Here is a 19,672-nt window from a genome sequence, read left to right as displayed (position 1 = left end):
TTTCACCTTTAACCAATGACCTCTAGTTCTAGTCTCCCCAAACCTCAGTGGAAGAAGTCTGCTTGTACCTACCTTATCTATAGCTCTTATAATTTTGTGTACGGCTATCAAATCTCCCCTCAATCTTGTACGTTCCAGTAAATAAAGTCCTAAGCTATTCAGCCTTTCCCTCCTGTACAACATTCCTGGGATTACTAGGAGCTGATCTCAATGGTAAACAGAGTAGATTTGCCGTTGTGACATATGTTGGGCAAGAGGTGGGGAATGAAATGTTTGTCGGTAGATGAGATGTGGAATTGGGGTGAAGGAAACCGTTAATCAGTGAATTCAAATGAGAATATTTGTCAGGGATATTGATAAGGTTTATTATCACCCTAATGCAGTATCAGAATTGGGTTTAATATCACTGGCACATGTTGTAAAATTTGTTGATTTCCGGCAGCAGTACATTGCAATACGTAGCGAAAAGGTATAAATTACAATGATAAATATATTTTTAAAAATCTATATTAAATAAGCAGTGCAAAAAGAGGAAGAATTGATTGAGTGTACATAAGTTCATTCTCCCTTCAGAAATCTGATGGCAGAGGGAAAGAGGCTGTTCCTGAAATGTTGAGTGTGTGTCTTCAGGCTCCCTGAGAAGAGTGTCTGTCCTGGGTGATGGGGTCCTCAAAGATAGATCCTACCTTTTTGAGGCATCCCCTTGAAGTTTATAATAATTTTTTGTAATTTTTATTTATTGCAGCAACAATACTGTTCAATACATAAGTTACTATAAATTCCAAAAATTAATAGTTCACTAAAGGAATAATGATTAATGCTCATAGCTACAAGGGAAGTCTTGTTCTACTGGGAGCCACTAAGGGAACTGCCCTCCTGTGCTGTGACAGCCCTATTGATCTACAGTGCCGGTTTACATGTTCATACTGTTGTTGCCTGTGTTCTGTTTCAGATTCTGAAGCTGACTCTTCAGCAGAGGAGAGTAAAGAAAACTTCCAGTCCCATGGGTTCCCAACGCTGCCCAGATCTGCAAATGTTGGCACAGCCTCTGAAAGTTCGTCGTTCGCTATCCCAGGTATGTGAAAGTGTGAACCGTTAGATGCTAGAGGTAAAGAAGTGAAAAGCTTTTCCTGTCTACAGTCAGTGTACAGAAGATGTAGCAGAATGGCTACAACAAAATCTGTGCAGTGCAATGCGGTCCTTAGACCACTGACCTCTGTTGTGAGAGAGTTACAGTGGTGTAGAACTTTCTCTATTTCTGCATAAATATTACTTAAAATGTGATTAGATCTTCATGTACGGCCTAAAACTAGATAAAGAGAATCCAATTAAATAAATCACACAAAAAATAATGCTTGTGAAGGAGATTGATAAGTGTACAAAATGATAAAAAGGCATAGATTAAATGGACAGCCAAAGACTTTGTCCCCGGGGTGGAATTGGCTAATGTGAGGGGCATATTTTTAAGGTTATTGGAGGAAAGTATGGGGGGGGGGGAAATGTCTAAGGTAATTTTTTTAGCGTCTGGGTGTGTGGAATGCTTTACCGGGGTGGTGGTAGAGGCAGATACATTAGGGACATTTAAGAGACTCTTAGATAGGCACATGGTTAATAGGAAAATGGAGGGTATGCAGGAGGGAATGGTTTCTGTACTGTTCTATGAATGTGTTTCTTTTAAAACCAAAAGAAAATATTCAAAGTACTGTATATGGTCAAGCTTACTTCGATCAGTTGTCATGCAAGGTCAATGATCAGAGCCGTCAGTCCTGTCCACCATTGCAACCTGAATTCAGAGTTCAAAGTTAAATTTATTATCAAAGTGTATAAATGTCACCATTTCCCCAAGATACTGTGAATGCCCCAAGATCATTATCTTGTGGGCATTCACAGTAAATACAAAGAAACAAAAAATAATAATAAGCAATAAATATTGAGAACGTGAGATGAAGAGTCCATTGGTTGTGTGAACAATCCAGTGATGGAGTGAGTGAAGCTGAGTAAACTTATCACCACTGGTTCATGTTTGAAGGGTAAGAACTGTTCCTGAACCTGGTGGTGCAAGTCCTGAGACTTGGTGGTGCAAGTCCTTTTTGATTGCAGCAGCGGAAAGAGAGTGTGACCTGCGTGATGGGGGCCCCTGATGATGGATGCTGCTTTCCTGCAACTGCGCTCAGTGGTGAGGAGGGATGTATCTGTGATGGACTGGGCAGTATCCACTAATTTTTTGTAGGCTTTTTACCGGACTGCAATGCAACCACTCAGTATACTCTCCACCGTATATCCATTGACGTTAGTCGAAGTTTTAGATGACATGCCAAATCTTCCTTCCTGCCTTGCTTTCTTTGTAAAGACACTTGTGTCCTGGGCCCAAGACAGATCCTCTGAAATGATAACACAGAGGAATTTAAACTTTGATGAATATTTCCAACATTTTAATTTCTGATTTCCATCATGGAGTTTAAAAAAAAATTTATTTAGCCATAACAGCACCGAGTTGGCCCTTCCAGTCCTTTGAGCCATACTGCCACTGTAACCCCTGACAAACCCATTTAAACCTAACCAAATCACAAAACTAACCTACCCCATACATCTGTGCAGTAGAGGCAGTGTAGTGAGACTGTCAGGGAGGGCAGGCAGATGATAGGGCAGAATTGCAGTCAGTGGGTTGAGTTGAGTGCAACAGAGGGACAAAATCAAAGGGTGATGAATATGGGACTAAAGGTGTTATTTGAAAGAACAGTGTATGCAGAATAAGATGGATGGTCTTGTAGCACAGTTAGAGATTGCATTGTAAGCATCACTGAATTATGGCTGGAAGATGGTTATAGATGTGAGCTTAACATCCAAGGATGCGCATATTGGAAGGACAGGTAGGGAAGCAGAGAGGCTCTGTTGGTTAAAAAAAAAAAAATCCTTAGAAAGAGATGACATAGGGTTGGAAGATGTAGAATCCTTGTGGGTAGAGTTAAGAAACTGCAAGGGTAAAAATACCCTGATGGGAGTCATTTAAGGACTCTGAACAGTAGCCAGGGTGTGGTTTACAAATTACAATGGAGGAAAGAAAATTACAGAGGCATGAGAGAGAAATCAGCCAAAGTTGATTGGAAGGGGACACTAGTAGGGATGATGGCAAAGCAACAATTGTTGAAGTTTCTGCAAACAATTCGGAAGGTGCAGGATAGACACATCCTAAAGTAGTAGTAGTAGTAAGGCAGGATGATGGATGATGCAACCATGGCTGACAAGGGAAGTCAAAGCCAACTTTAAAGCAAACGAGAGGGCATATAATAGGGGAAAAATGAGTGGGAATGTACAGGATTGGGAAGCTTTTAGTAGCCTGCTTGACAAATCTGTTGGTGTTCTTTGAAGAAATAACAGGCAGGATAGACAAAGGAGAATTGGTGGATGTTGTGTACTTTAATTTTCACAAGGCCTTTGATAAGATGCTGCACATGAGGCTGCTTAACAAGATTAGATTAGCCCATGGTATTACAAGAAAGCATTGTTAGTCCATCGGTTTATTGGCAGGAAGCAGAATAAAGAGAGGCTTTTCTAATTGTCTGCCGGTGAGTAGTGGTGTTCTGCAGGAATTGGTGTTGGGAATTCTTCATTTTAAGTTATATGTCAGTGATTTAGATAACACAATTGATGGCTTTGTGACCACAAGTTTTCAGGCGATATGAAGATGGGTGGAGGGGCAGGTAGCATTATGGAAGCAGGGGAACTGCATACGGACTTAGATAGATTACAAGAATGGGCAAAGAAGTGGCAGATGGAATGCAGTGTCAGGAAGTGTGTGGTCGTGCACTTTGATAGAAGAAATAAAAGGGTAGATTATTTTATAAACGGGGAGAAAATTCAAAACTTCGAGGTGCAGGAAGGCTTGGAGTCCTGGTGCAGGATTCATTAAAGGTTAACTTGCAGATTGAGTCAGTGGTGAGGAAGGTAAATGCAATGTTAGCATTCATTTCAAGAGGGCTAGAAGGAGGTAATGCTGAGGCTTTATAAAGCATTAGGGAGCTTCACTTGGAGTATTTGAGCGGTTTTGTGCCTCTTATCTAAGAAAGGCTATGCTAACATTGGAGAGGGTTCAAAGGTGGTTCATGAAAATGATTCTAGGAATGAAATGGTTATGTGAGGAGCATTTGGTAACTCTGGGCCTGTATTTGCTGGAATTCAGAAGAATAAGGGAGGATCTCATTGAACCTTATCAAACAGATGTGAAGAAGTTGTGGCAGGGGAGTCTAGAACTGGAGAGCACAACCTCAGAAGAGGGACGTCCAGTTATAACATAGATGATGAAAAATTTCTTTAACAAGAGGGTGGTGATCTGTGCCATAGGCATCTGTCGAATTCATTGCCACAGGTAGCTGTGCTGCCCAGGTCATTGGGTGTATTTATGGCAGAGGCTGATTGGTTCTTGATTAGTCAGGGCATAAAAGGTTACTGGGAGAAGGCAGGAGATTGAGGTTTAGAGGGAAATGGATCAGCCTTGTTGAAATGGCAGAGCAGACTTGATGGGCTGAATGGCCTAATTCTGCTCCTACGTTTAATGGTCTTTGGATGCTTGGAGGAAACCAGGGCATCTGGGGAAAATCCACACATTCCATGGGAAGGATGTAGAGATTCCTCACAAAACAGTGCCAGAATTGAACTCTGGACTGTGGACCACCCCTGTCCTGGCTGTAATAGCATTTTGCTAGCTGCTATGCTGTAGTGGCATCATTATCATCATTAAGTGTGTATTCTCTGAACTTTCACATTAGGTATCAAAGTCCTGCCGAAAGATGATTCTGACAGCTGCTCCCACTACACCGAGAGCTTGGTGGGAAGCTTATCACACAAACCAGCTCGTCGGATATGGGCGGACAGAGATGGACTGTGTGTACTTGGTCTACTGGACGATTACACTGCACTCCGCAAGCATCTCTCTGAGGGCCGCTCCTTGCTGCATGGAATGGACACTCGCCTTGGAGCGGCAGCGTGCCAGAGTACTGCGGCAATGGTAAAGCAGGTTTACTGGTTATGCAGCTCTGACGTACAGTGCTGTTCAGGATTAGTGCGGATGAAGCTGCTGGACTAGTCTGTCTCTCTCTGTGTTCACTCAGCACAGAATGGCAACTCCTAACCACTTTAACTTTCCAACATAGAGTCATAGAGCACTACAGCACAGAAACAGGCCTTTTGGTCCATTAGTCCATGCCAAACTATTATTCTGCCAAATTCCATTGACCTGCACCCAGACCATAGCCCTCCATAATCCTCCTATCCAAATTTCTCTTAAATGTTGAAATCAATCCTGCGACCTTAACTTGCACCGGCAGCTTGTTCCACACTCTCACCACCTTCTGAGCGAAGAAGTTCCCCCTTGTCTTTCCTTAAACATTTCACCTTTCACCCTTAACCCATGACCTCTAGTTGTATTCTCAACCAACCTCAGAAGGAAGAGCATTCAAGTGTCAGCACACCTGTGGAACAGAAATTAAAACTTAATGATTAACAGAAGTCCATTTCATGTGCTTTTCCATTACAGCCACAGGAATACATTACAGATACAGGCCCTTCAGCCCAACAAGCCCATGCAGACTATGGTGCCCACTCAGCTAGTCCCAATTTCCTGTGTTTGGCTCATTTCCCTCCTAGATCCACCTCTCCATGTACCAATCCAAGTGCTTCTAAACAATACCATTGTACCTGCCTCAACCACTTCCTCTGGCAGCTTGTTCCATATACTCACCACTCTCTGCCGAAAGAAATTGACCCTCAGGTCTGTTTTGAATCTCTCCCCTCTCACCCTAAACCTATGCCCACTGGTTTTGGACTCTCCTAACCGGGGGAAAATCTGTCCTAAATTGCCTTTCAATTGATAACACCCGATGTTTGTTTCTCAAGCAGCACACGCAAAATGTTGGGAGGAACCCAGCAGGCCGGGTAGCAACTATGGAATGATGGAAGTCTTGATGAAGGGCCAAGGCCCAAAATATCAACTGTACTCTTTTCCACAGATGCTACCTGGCCTGCTGAGTTCCTCCAGCATTTTGTATGTGTTACTTGGATTTCCAGCATCTGTAGATTTTCTCTTGTTTGAGGTTTGTTTTTCAATCATTTTGCTCATGGTCATATGTACAGCACAGAATCAGGCCATTTTGCTGATTGCTTCCATGCCAACCTTTCTGCCTAGCACACTAACCTTATTTGCTTGCATCAAGACTGTAGCCTTCCATGCCTCGCCTTGTCTAAAACCAGGCGGTGTAATTTTAAGACGAGGGTAAAGATTCAAAGGGGGCCTGAGAGGTGAGGCTTTACCCACACTATGTGTATATGGAGCGAGCAGCCAGAGGAAGTGGAAGAGGTTAGAAGAGTGTAAGAAATAGGAGCAGAAGTAGGCCATCCAGTCTATCGAGCTGAGCCTGCCCCGCCATTCAATGAGATCATGGCTGATCTGTCCGTAAATTCAACTCCATCTACCTGCCTTTTCCCCGTAACCCTTAATTCTCTTACTATGTAAAAACCTATCTAACTGTTTCTTAAATATATTTAGTGAAGAAACCTCAACTGCTTGTCTGGGCAGAGAATTCCACAGATTCACCACTCTCTGGGAAATACAGTTTCTCCTCATCCCATCCTAAATTTTCTCCCCTGAATCCTGAGGCAATGTCCCCTAGTTCTAGTCTCACCTACCAATGGAAACAACTTTCCTACTTCTATCTCATCTATCCCTTTCAAAATTTTGTATGTTTCTATAAGATCCCCTCTTGTTCTCTGAACTCTAGAGAGAATAGTCCCAGATGACTCACTCTCCTCATAGGTTAACCCCTTCATCCCTGGAATCAACCTGGTGAACTTCCTCTGCACTGCCTCCAAAGCCAGTATATCCTTAAGTATGGAGACCAGAACTACACACAGTACTCCAGGTGTGGCCTCACAAGTACCCTGTATAGTTACCGCATGACCTCCCTGCTCTTGAATTCAATACCTCTAGCAATGAAGGCCAATGTTCCGTTTGCCTTCTTAATAACCTGTTGTACCTACAAGCCAACTTTTTGCAATTCATGAACAAGCACTCCCAAGTCCTTCTGCACAACAGCATGCTGCAATCTTTCACCATTTACATAATAATCTGCTCTTCTATTATTCCTTCCAAAGTGCATGATCTCGCATTTACTAACGTTGTATTCCATCTGCCAGACCTTGGCCCACTCACTTAACCTATCTATATCGCTCTGTAGACTCTCCACATCCTCTGTACAATTTGCTTTTCCACTCAGTTTAGTGTCATCAGCAAATTTTGCTACGCTACACTCATTCCCCTCTTACAAATCATCAACGTAAATGGTAAAACAGCTGCAGGCCCAGCACCGACCCCTGTGGCACCCTACTGACCACAGACTGACAACAGGAGAAACACCCATTTATACCGACTCTCTGCCTAAGGTATTGGTTAAATGTTATGTACTGAGATACAGGGAAAAGCTTGTTTTACATATTGTTCATACAGATTAGATCATGAGCTAAAATGGGTAGAACAACAGTAATGCAGAATAGCATGAAGAAGCCACAAAGTGTGTAGTGCAGGGAAACAAAGTATAAGGTCATAACAAGGTAGATCATGAGACCAAGAATCCATCTTATCATACAAGTCTGATAGCAGCGGGCTGGAAGCTGTCCTTGAGCCTGGTGGTACTTGCTTTCAGGCTTTTGCTCTTTTGCGCAAAGAGACGGAGGAGACAGAATGTGCAGGGTTGCCGTTCACACTACAGGTCTTGGATGGAATGTCAGTTACGCTGACATTTGGACACGTTTAGGGGGATGTGAGTCAATCACAGGCAAATCAGATGAGCTCAGATAGGCAGCTTGGTTAATATGGACCAGTTGGGTTGAAAGCTCTGATTACAATCTGTATAATTTAAATAGTATCCATTTAAATACAAATTGTTTCTGATTCCCTGCATTTAAATAAAAATGAAACGGTTATCCTCAAAGCCCCTTTAAAACCCTTTCTTCTCACTTTCAACCTATGTCCATTGTTTTTTACCCTTACCTTAATAGTAGCATAGAATACAGTAAAAATACAGATCGTAGATTTTTTTATGTGACTTTTTTCCTTGCCCGATGTCTCACAACTGCCTATAGTGCAGATTTCGTTGTGAATAGTTATTGCCAGTATATATCATTGTATCTGACTGCTCGGAGTAATGTGAAATGGTGCCAGTTACCAGATCTACCATCAGTCTCTACAACGTCCCTCAGGATTTCCTCATGTTTCACTTGCCTGTACCAGTGTGGGGGTTTCCACACTGTCTGGCACTCACAGCCTCTTGGGCTTTAAAGTATGTTTCCAATGTATCTTTTCACATTTGCCTAAGTAGCCACCTTTTTTCTTCACGATTTGTGCTTGGAATTGATTTTAATGAAGTTGTTTCTAACCTGCTTGTCTTGTTTCCCTTCTCTTTCCTCCCCCAACTCCGCTGCATCTTCCAGGGTGCTGTTGAACCTTTGCTGAAGGACTTGTCATCAAATGTAAGCAGCATGCAGCAAGTGCTCGAGGAAGCAGGACGCTTACTAAAGCTCTTCTGGAGGGTGTCCCTGCCCACCCCGGCTGCCCACTCTGCTAGTCAGCATCAGCAGGTAGAAATCCACAACAATGTCTTTAGAAAATCCTTTGGCGTGTAGGACATTTGTTTTAAATCTAATCTCATAATTATACCTAGATTTTATGTTAAACTCCTCATTGTTCAGCAAAGATTTAAAGATTCTACTTCTCATGCCCACAACATACTACCTCCAACCTCATATTTTTGGAATGTGCAAGGAAACTGCAGCACTGCAGCATCCAGAGTAGTGGTCGCTAACCCGTCGATCACGATCGACTGGTCGATCTTTGAGACTTTCCCAGTAAATCCCGAATAAATAAATAAACAAACACACACACACACACACACACACACACAGTTGAGATTGTTTCTGGGTTGCAGGGTTTTAGTTCCATTCTTTCTGCCCAGTGCGCATGCGTGTAGCTCCCCCGCACTACACAGTGTACTCCAGTGGTCTCCAACCACCGGGCCGCGAGGAAACAATATGAGTCAGCTGCACCTTTCCTCATTCCCTGTCACACCAACTGTTGAACTTGAATGCACATGAGATCATCAGTCGCCTAAACGTAGTAATACCCTCACGCCAGAGATCACTGGTGGCCTCGGGCAACTGGCGGCCTCGCGCAGCCAGCGGGATGAGCCGATGCTACTGGCCTGGAGCGCAGACAGATGGGCGCTGCCTCTAAACCTATTTAGCACACTGAATTTCGTGGGGAACTTGGTGCTAAAATATTTGCAGACAACCTAATTCGGGCTCAGGGTTTCATAAGTAGCAGAGCAGCTACCTCGCTGCTATCTACTTAAAGTCATCCCTCAAGCCAAACTTTTGTTGGCAGATAGATCCTACAAGGAGGGCGGGCACACGCTGCATCACACTCCTTGCTTGGTCAGTCGCTCTCTCCGGACTGCGACCGCTGTGGCCCCGGCACAGGGACCTCCGGACCCGACCTTGTCCTCTCACCCCCACCTGTGACCAGCCGCACTGGCCAAGGCATCTGGTGACAGGCGGGCGGGAGGCTGGAGTTGGGGCTTGGAGGCTGTCTAATGAGGCAATGAAGCACTTAAAACTGCTTCGGTACCTTGAGTCTAAGCACCCTGCACTTAGACATACCCGATGAGTTTTGTGAGCGGAAAAAGCATGAGCAAGTGGGACAGAAGCAAGTGCTGAGAGCCACGAAAACTAAATTGTGGAATAGACTGAACATAAGGAACCTGCTTCAAGTATCGCTGTATTCTGGTTGTGTTTAACACCACCACCACCACCCCGCCCCCCCATCGGCTGGTCCTCAAGAATATTGTCAATATTAAACTGGTCCACGGTGCAAAAAAAAGGTGGTGACCCCTGGGGTGTTTATACATTATTTCTACTTCTGGGTGCAAAAAAAAGGTGGTGACCCCTGGTGTTTATACATTATTTCTACTTCTGGGTTGCAGGGTTTTACTTCCCGTCTTTTCTGCCCCAGTGCGCATGTGTGTAACTAATCGATCTGGGGTTGATCTTGCCTTTCACTAAGGGTGAGGTAGGGGATCTTGGGCTTAAAAAGGTTGGTGACCACTAATCCAGAGGAAAACTATGTGGTCAAGGGGCAAATATACAGACACAGGAGGGAACTGAGTGCATGCTGCTGGCTCTGTAAAATGTTAACACTAACTGTGGTAGAGAAATGATTTAGTACTGAACAATGTAGACTGTGAGTTTTGTTCGATCATATGGGGGAAAATAAATTCAATCAGCTAATGCACAAAGTGATAGAGCTGATCTGTTTTAATGAATTGTGCAGCACAGAAACATTTTCAGTATCCAGCATCCGCAGCCTCTGTGCATAACCCCTTGGTTAGTTTTTTTATCTGTGAACCTAATCCAGTACGTTAATTTGGCCCTTTCTGCCTCACATTCAAACAGTCTACCATCACTACAGGATTTGTACATGTACAGTACCAGGACAAACATTGCGGACACTATCATCATCCACCCTGCAAACTTCCGTTCCCCAAGGCTCCCTTGTAGGAAGTACCCAAAGGCTTTGAAAACAAGAACTTCATACCATCTTCAAAGTTTCTTCAGGTAGTTAATATGATCAACCATTCTTGCTGACACCCACTCAGTCCTCTACATCCATGACACCAATCACAGCACTGTAAACACATTAAACCACTTCTAGAATGATCGGTTTGGAGTTTAATTCACTCACTGGGATGTGAGATTGATGAGGAGATAATCAAATCCGCAAGAGATTCTGCAGCTGCTGGAAATTCCAGAGTAACACACACTGAATACTGGAGGAATTAAGCAGGTCAGGCAGCATTTATGGAGAGGAATAAACAGTCAAAATGCAGATCACTTTGTGGTGTTATCCTTGAATGCAGTATTAAGTCTGAACAAATAGCAAGGCTGAGATAAGTAAGCTGCTGTCAGGATGTTTAATGTGTATCCAGTCGATCATCAGATGTACTGAGCCAACATATAAGAGATTTTACCTGATCACAGAAAAAGGGTGATAGTTCAGAGAAGGTTTCAATATGAAATAATTTAGTTAGGAAATTAATTGCTTGAGTTTGTTTATTTCTGTTTGGGAGAAGCAAAGTGTACTGGGACACTGATTGCTTGTATTACTCGGTGTGACTCTGCATTCTCCTGAGAGAATATATTCATCTTTTGGGGGTATAAGGTAAGTGGCATTGGTCAAGTGGGTAGCCAGCACCTTTTTCCCAGGGTGGAAATGGCTGATTCAAGAAAGCTTAACTTTCAAGTGATTGGAGGAAAGTTTAAATAATAATAATAAATGCTTTATTGATCCTGAGTGGGAAATTTTTTCATTACAGCAACAACATTTAAAAACACATTTAGCAGTGTGCAGACTTAAATAAAGTACAGAATAATAAAACAGACTATTGTTCTATGATGTGTGTTCTGTCACACAGATGAAATGTTGTATATGCCTATTTCATTTGGTAGGAAAGATTTTCTGTAACAGTCCTTGTGACAGCAGAGCTGAATGAGTGTTCAAAAGGGTGCACCACTACTTATTCAGTAGGTCATGGAAAGGATGTGCCAGATTGTCCATCGTGGCTAACGGTTTGCTTAGTGACCCCCTCTCCACCACTAACTCAAGAGAATCCAGATTGTAGCCAAGCGTGAACCCAACCTTTCTAGTGAGTTTTCTATCTGGTCTTTAGACATTACCAGCATCAATTCTGCTTGCCCCCAGGGTAGATTATTTTCATGGAGTGCTGGGTGTGTGGAACACACTGCCAGGGGTGGTGGTAGAGGCTGTTTAGATAGGCACAGGGATTAATCAGAATAAGGTTTATTATCAGCAGCATGTGATGTAAAATTGGTTAACTTCGCAGCAGCGGTTCAATGCAATACATATTCTAGCAGAGAGAAAAAATAATAGTAAATAAAGTAAAACATAATAAATAAGCAAGTAAATCGATTATGTATATTGAATAGATTATTTTAAAATGTGCAAAAACAGAAATATTGTATATTTTAACAAAGTGAGGTAGTGTCCAAAACTTCAAAGTCCATTTAGGAGTTGGATGGCGGAGGGGAAGAGGCTGTTCCTGAATCACTGAGTGTGTGCCTTCAGGCTTCTGTACCCCCTACCTGATGGTAACAGTGAGAAAGGGCATGCCCTGGGTGCTGGGGGTCCTTAATAATGGACGCTGCCTTTCTGAGACACCACTTCCTAAAGGTGTCCTGGGTACTTTGTAGGCTGGTGCCCAAGATGGAGCTGACTAGATTTACACCCTTCTGCAGCTTCTTTCATTCCTGTGCAGTAGCTCCTCCATACCTGACAGTGATGCAGCCTGTCAGAATGCTCTCCACGGTACAACTATAGAAGTTTTTGAGCATATTTGTTAACATGCCAAATCGCTTCAAATTCCTAATAAAGTATAGCTGCTGTTTTGCCTTCTTTATGACTACATCAATATGTTGGGAAAAATAGTAAAGATAGTGTTATGTGGGAGGGAAGGGATAGATTGATTCTGGAGTAGAGTCATAGAACAGTACAGCACAAAACACACCCTTCGTCCCACCCTTCATCAGAACATGCTAACTTGCTAAGTGTTTTTGATTGTTTCCAATTTATCTTGCCCCCAACCAGAAAGTAATTAATTGGAGATAAATTGAGTCTAGCTACATTATTGTGTTGAGGGAGTTGTTATATTAGTTTTGTACCTGGAACGTTTTAGAAATTGTAGGCTAAGGGGAAGGGAAGAACTGTAAAGAAACTGAAAGCCAAATATGGGGTGGGTTTCTGCACATTATTGTCCCGCCTGGTGGTGCAATAATATCAGCACCGGACTCCGGAGCAAAGGTTCCTGAGTTCGAGTCCAAGTTGTGTTGAGTGTCAAGCTAGCAACTCGACCTCATAAAAACAAGAATAGCTTGGTACGGAAGCACTGTCATGACGGTGCCCCGATAACTCCACTGCTGAGTTAAGGGCTATTCTTCTTCTTTCTGCACATCAATGCAAAATTCAATCAAACGTATGGAGTGGATAAACAATAAACATCCTTGCTGATATCAGTCAGGCCACCTTCAGTGCATTCAGAGAGATCCAAATTATGGATGTTCACAGATAATGTCTGTATTCCTTGCTTTACTCCTTACTAACAATGGAAGTTGCAGAAATACAAACAGACAGAAGGTGCATTTAATTATTTTCTCACTTTCAGGAGAAGGTTGTGAAGGACGAGGTCTCTCGGCTGCGAAAGAAGCTGACAGAACAAGAGAAGCTTCTCCATGGCACAGTGAAACGTCTCCGAACGACCAACCAGCTGAAGGAGGGCATGGAGAAAATGATCATCGATCAGCGTCAGTATCAGTCCTGAGCTGTCCCTCCCCCTCGGGTTAACCATTCACTAATGAGGCATCAGTATCTGTCCTGAGCCATCCTTTACCATGCAGCCTACTCTAGAACCTGCCTAGAATTTCCCTACAGCATAGCCCTGTATTTTTTCTAAGTTCCCTGTACTTATCTAAGAGTCTGTTAAACAACCCTATTGTGCCTGCCTCTACCACTGTCACTGGCAGTGCATTCCACACACCCACCACTCTTTGTGTGAAAAACTTATCTCTGATGTGCCCCCCCCACCCCCTTCCCGGCATACCTACTTGCAAGCACCTTAAACTATGCCACCTGGTCTTTTCAGCCCTGGAGAAAAGCTTCAGGTATCCACACAATTAATGCCTCACATCATCTACACCCCTACTATCAGGTCACCTCTCATCCTCTGTCACTCCAAGGAGAAGAGGCCAAGTTCACTGAAACTATTCTCATAAGGCACACTCTCCAATCCAGGCAACATCCTTGTATATCTCCTCTGCACTCTCTCTATAGCATTCACATCCTTCCTGTAGTGAACTAAGCACAGTACTCCAAGTGGGGTTTAATTTTAATGAAAATGTTCTTTCCCTCCTAGTGTCACTGACACATGATGTACTGAAGAAAGCGAGAGGAAATTTGGAGGTGAGTGGCAAGTTCAGAAACTGATAAACTTAAATTTTCATCAATTGTAGAACAGAACTTGATGGTAACCATTGATAAAATAAACCCAATTGTTTGAAATTCTGATAACATTTTTACCCTTCTTTGCATTGGTGAGGAATCTCACAGGTTTGACACAGCTGTAGAGATGACAGGAGTACTTTGTTGTGTTTTCTTTTGAACTTTTATTGAGGCCACGATGTAAGCTGTTGTAAGGATGTTTGATGTGTATCTAGTCAATCATTGGATGTACTGAGCGGACATTCAGTCTTAGATCACAGAAACGTGTGATAGGACGACTACAGTAGGAAGTAATTTAATTGGGAAATTATTTGCTTGAGTTTCATTTTTTCTGTTTGGGAGAAGCAAGGTGTAACTGGGACACTGGATGTTTGTATATACAGTGTGACTCTACATTCTCTTGTAAGAATATATTTGCCCTTTAAGATAATATGAGACATAGATAGAGGGGATATCAGCACCTTTTTCCCAAAGCAGAAATGACTATTACAAGAAGGCCCCAAAGAGTGTAAGGTGACTGGAGGAAAGTATAAGGGGTAGATGTTTGAGGTAAGTTTTTTGTGTTTTTTTTTACACAGAGCATGGTGGGTGTGTAGAACACAATGCCAGGGGTGTTGATAGAGGTTGTACAGATTTTTTTAGGCACATGGTTAAAAGAAAAATAGAGGGCCATATGGGTGGGAAGGGATAGATTGGAATAAAAGTCATAAAACACTACATACAGCATATAAACACTTCATCCCATCTAGTTCCACTGACGTGCACCCAGAATATAGCCCTCCATACCCCTCCTATTCATGTACCTATTTTTCTTAAATGTTGAAATTGAACCTGCTTCCACCTCTTGCCCTGGCAGCTCATTCCACACTCTCACCATCCTCTGAATGAAGAAATTCCCCCTCAATTTCCTCTTAAACATTTCACCTTTTAACTTTTAACCCTTGATCTCTAGTTCCAGTCTCGTCCAACCTTGGTAGAAAAAGCCTGCTTGTGTTTACCCTGTCTATACCCTCAATTTTGTATACCTCCATCAAATCTCCCCTCAGTCTCCTGCGCTCTAGGGAATAAAGTCCTACCCTATTCAACCTTTTCCTATAAGTCCGTCCTCAAGTCCCAATAACATACTTGTAAATTTTCACTCTTATTTACATTTTCTCCTATAGGCAGGTGTCCAAAACTACATACAATACTCCAAATTAGCCCTCACCAACATATTATACAATTTCAATATAACATCCGAACTCCTGTACTCAGTACTGTACATTGATTTATGAAGGCCAATGTGCCCAAAGCTCTTTTCATGAACCTATTACGTTAAAAGGTCAGCACAGCGTCATGGTCCAAATGACCTGTTTTATGTTCTATGCAGAGAGCACTGGAACAGATGTCTAGTCCCTCATCTCATTCCAGTCACTGGTTATATTGTTCACACTTGATAGAAGCTCAGATGAAGATCATGATGACCCAGTAGTTTGGGTGCCTTGGGTTTTAGATTATAGGTTTACTGAATTGTTTGAATTTAAATTCCTGAGCTGCCGTGACAGGGTTTGAATTTGTGTCTCTGGACTAGTAGTTACTACCCTATCTATTCTGCTTACAATGTGGATAAGGCCATTTGGCCGATTGAATATTTCTGACTGTATGCAAAACTTATCCTCCTAGTCGCACAGCCACATCTGCTCTTCACAAGCCCTGTAAATGTAATCCTTCAGGTGGTTACTCCTTTCCTAAGTTGCCTCCTCATTCCAGTCACACTTCCTTTATTGGTCCAGAGAAGTACTGTTCTGGAAAGTTCTCCAGAATGCAGTTCCCTTTGTGGTGAGCTATAGTAAAATTTGAACAGGTTGGCTGGGCTGTCTCGTGCTTTGCTCTACTTTCCCACTAAACAGCAGTTCTGAGGGCTCCCATTAGTATACCTGAGGAAGTTCTCCTGTGTCAGCACCACACACAAAATGCTGGAGGATCCCAACATGTTAGGTAGCATTTATAGAAATGAATAAGCAGTCAATGTTTCAGGCTGAGACCCTTCATTGGGACTTGATGAAGGGTCTCAGTCCAAAATGTCATTTATTTCCCTCCATAGATGCTGCCTGACCAGCTGAGTCTCTCTAGCATTTTGTGTGTGTTGCTCAATATTTCCAGTATCTGCAGAATCTCGTGTCAGAACTGGCAGTAACACTGTTTGCTCTTCCTTCCATTCCTTACCTGAGCACTTCTCTGCAGTATTCAGTACTACTGCTGCTTTTAATCCCTCTTGCAGCTCTCCAATCTTCAGTGGAGTAATTAAAAGAACAGTAAACGGTTTTCCATTTCCTTGTACTCTGTTAGTTTAGGATTAGATGATGCGTTTTTGTGCTGCACTTCATCACCCCCATGCTTTGTATACTTTTCATTGCTCAGTCTCAGTTTCTGTCCTCTCCCAGGTTAGTTGGAAACCATCCCTCACATGGAGCACAGCAGAGAAACAGGCCCTTCAGTCCATTGCCTCTAGGCTGACCATTGTGCCCAACTACGCTAATCCATATGGTTCTGTCTTGTGCATTCAAGTGTCTGCTTAGGTTCCTGTTTCTGCTTTTGACAGCTCACTCCAGATACCAACTACTGTGTGTTTGTGAGTGTGTGTGTGTAAAAGATTGGCCTCCAATCTCCACAGCCTCAGAACAGAGGGACGTCCATTTAGAACAGAGATGATGGTTGTGATTCTGTACAATTCATTGTCAGTTACAGCTAGGAGGACAAGTCACTGGATGTATTTAGAGGTTGATAGGTTCTTAGGGTATCAAAGGTTGCAGGAAAAGTAATTACAGTGGGATTAAGATGGATAATAAATCAGCCATGACTCAGTGGGCTGAATGGCCTAGTTCTGCTTCTATGTAATATGGTCTTATGGAACCCAAACCCTGAACTACAATCGGTCTCAGATACTACAGCATCTCATTTCTTCCCCTTCTGGTCTGAGGTTCTCCCTCCTGTTCTAACTCCAGCAGTCTGTGTATCTACACTGTAATTCATTAAATTATTTATTACATCACTCTGATATAGTTAGTTACCTGCCAGTATGGAGGTTCTATCATTGAGTTTATAATTCAGATTTTAAATGTTAAATTTGAATTGATTTATTTCTCACATGGGAGAATCTGTAAGCTAGTAGCAAAATGAATGAAGATGCTATCAGATAGATTTTCGCTTTCTCCACAAGATAATGAAGTGCCATAGTTCAGGATGATCAAAAACCTGTGCTACATCTCGTCAATTCACACGAGAATTAGCAATGATATAAAATGTGAACCGGGGTGTATGGGATGCCCAGGGAGAGGTAGCACCACTGGTGAAGGAGTTTGTCGTGTCCATTCCAGATCAGGTCACTCACCTTTGGTCAGCTGCATGTTTTCCTACATTAGTAAGTACTCTTCTGTCAAATCCTCTTCCTGCATTTTCAAACTAACTTACTTCAATTTGTATTCCTCCTTCCTTTCCCTTCACTCTTGCCGTCCATCTGAGATGTCCCAGATGAATCATTACATGGTTTTTGATCTTAAAGGCTTTCCAAAGCAAAGCGAAGGTTGGTGAAGTGTGTGTCACCTCTGTAACTGATGCATGCTGATGCCTGATGCACGAATTGTTCTCTCAAGTTTTCCTAGCCTTTCATATCTAGGAATATCAGTTAATTCACCTTTGCACTGGCCTAGAATTTGCTTCCTAATTGAATACCCTTCTGTTAGACTTCAGCACAGAAATAGTTCACTACAGGATTAAGAAGACCCATGGGTGTCTGGAACTGTGGCCCAGAGCTGGACCTTCATTCCACGTGTGCACCTAAACAGACTCCTCATTTGCTGGGAACTTTGGAAAATCACAACCAAAGCATCCACTATCTTTGCAGACCACAGATTACAGATAAACCTGGTTTGCCAAGTGTTTTCTAAGCACCTCTTCCCATAGTCCCTGGATTCTACCATTACTGGATGCTTTTGATGTCTCCTGTATAATGAGGTTAAAGATGCTTATTCAGTCTCTGCAGTTTTATTAAATAAAAAAAAATACAGATTGACTTTAATTGCCACATGCACATTGAAACATACAGTGAAGTCCATAGTTTGCTTCAATGGCCAACACAGTCAGAGGATGCGTTGGGAGCAGCCTGTAATTGTCACCATGCTACTGGCACCAACATAGCATGCCTGCAACTTATTAACTCTACCCTGTATGTGGAAGAGAACTAGAGCATCCGAATGGAACCTCATACAAACTCCATACAGATAGCGGTGGGAATTGAACTTCAGATACAGTGCAGTTATGACACTAACCACTCCGCCACTATGATGCCCTTTGTGGAATTTCCAATGACAATCTTTATATATTTGTACACATTACTGTGGTTTTTATTTCTTCCTAGCCTTCCCTCGTAGTGAGAAAATAGACTTTGAGAAGCTTTGGGAAAATTTAGGAAAACATTGATCCTCTGGTACACCAGACTTCACAATCCTTTGTTTATTGACTTGTTACAGTCCATAACTACTTAAGTTAGCTCCCTACCCAAACCTTCTGTCACTCAGTTGAATATGGTTTCATTTCTAAATTTCAGCCTGCCGTGTAAGATTGTGATATCTCTGAGGTTGCTGCTGTTTTTCTTCCATGGTCCACTCTTCTATAAGATTCCTTCTCCAGCCCTTTCCACTATCACCTTCTGGCTTGTCCTCCTGCTTTCCCCCCACCTTCTTTGGCACCTGCCCTTTCCTTTTCAGTCCTAATGAAGGGTCTTGGCCCAAAACATCTGACTGTTTATTCATTTTCTTAGATGCTGCCTGACTTGCTGAGTTTCTCCAGCATTTTGTGTGTGTTGCTTTTAATTTCCAGCATCTGCAGAATCTCGTGTTTAATATAAAGCAGGGGTTCCCAACATTTTTATGCTTATGGACCCCAGGTTGGGAACCCCTGGAATAGTGATTTTGCTTTTTTTTTTCCCCTTCAGATTTATTTCCCATTGTGCATACTTTTGCATAAAATGCCTTTTATGCATGATGGTGAATCAGGATTGTGGTGCATTTTACATTGGTGATGATTACTTTTATACAGATCTCTGTGTAAACATGTTGAAATTTGACTTGATTCATGACTGCCTCATCATTGTGATGTCAAGATTTTTAAAAGAAATTGTCACCACAGGTTGTTTCCTCTCTCAAAGCAGACCCAACCCCCCGAGGCTGTGACGTTAGATGGGAGCTAATGGAATCCTTCGTCCAAGCTATCAACCAGAGTGGATCTAGTGAAGAGGCTTACTCTGCTTCTGAGGAAATGTACGACTCTCTGACCTCATCATTCTGCAGTTATTAAAAATCAGCTACTTAAGTCAAATTGCTGTTTTGTAAAAGGAAAAAAATAATTGCCTGAAAATTAGCTTTTTTGCACAGGATTGCAGAACTTTCCTCAATGCTAAACATAAAGTAATATGGTACAGAAACTGAAAATATTGTGAAATGCTAAAGGGACTTCTGTTCGCAAACTATGGAAATGGGGTTTTAAAATGTTGTATAAGTGCTTTTAAAATTATGTAGACTA

General features: G+C 42.4%; 1 protein-coding gene and 1 long non-coding RNA gene across 8 annotated transcripts in view; one reads left to right on the top strand and one right to left on the bottom strand.

Moving 5' to 3' along the window:
- The window catches only part of cdk5rap2 (CDK5 regulatory subunit associated protein 2), a 159,572-nt gene extending 139,904 nt beyond the window's left edge, over positions 1 to 19,668 (top strand). For 6 of the 7 annotated variants that reach the window (XM_059993982.1, XM_059993981.1, XM_059993978.1 and 3 more), the window contains 6 exons: positions 953 to 1,075; positions 4,767 to 5,005; positions 8,482 to 8,628; positions 13,281 to 13,419; positions 14,028 to 14,074; positions 19,299 to 19,668. In XM_059993982.1, the coding sequence (XP_059849965.1) occupies positions 953 to 1,075; positions 4,767 to 5,005; positions 8,482 to 8,628; positions 13,281 to 13,419; positions 14,028 to 14,074; positions 19,299 to 19,340 (737 nt within the window). In that variant the 3' untranslated portion in view covers positions 19,341 to 19,668. The remainder of the gene's footprint in view (positions 1 to 952; positions 1,076 to 4,766; positions 5,006 to 8,481; positions 8,629 to 13,280; positions 13,420 to 14,027; positions 14,075 to 19,298) is intronic. The other variant, XM_059993977.1, reaches the window with a different exon arrangement.
- LOC132407460 (uncharacterized) lies at positions 1,772 to 8,475 on the bottom strand. The gene is made up of 2 exons (XR_009516481.1): positions 5,436 to 8,475; positions 1,772 to 2,381 (listed from the first exon to the last, which is right to left on the bottom strand). It is a non-coding gene; the product is annotated as an uncharacterized LOC132407460 (long non-coding RNA).
- Positions 19,669 to 19,672: the final 4 nt, after the last annotated feature.

The sequence above is a fragment of the Hypanus sabinus genome, chromosome 18 (genome assembly GCF_030144855.1).
Source record: "Hypanus sabinus isolate sHypSab1 chromosome 18, sHypSab1.hap1, whole genome shotgun sequence".
In the NCBI taxonomy this organism is placed as follows: Eukaryota; Metazoa; Chordata; class Chondrichthyes; order Myliobatiformes; family Dasyatidae; genus Hypanus; species Hypanus sabinus.
This window is presented reverse-complemented; position numbering and strand designations above follow the sequence as displayed.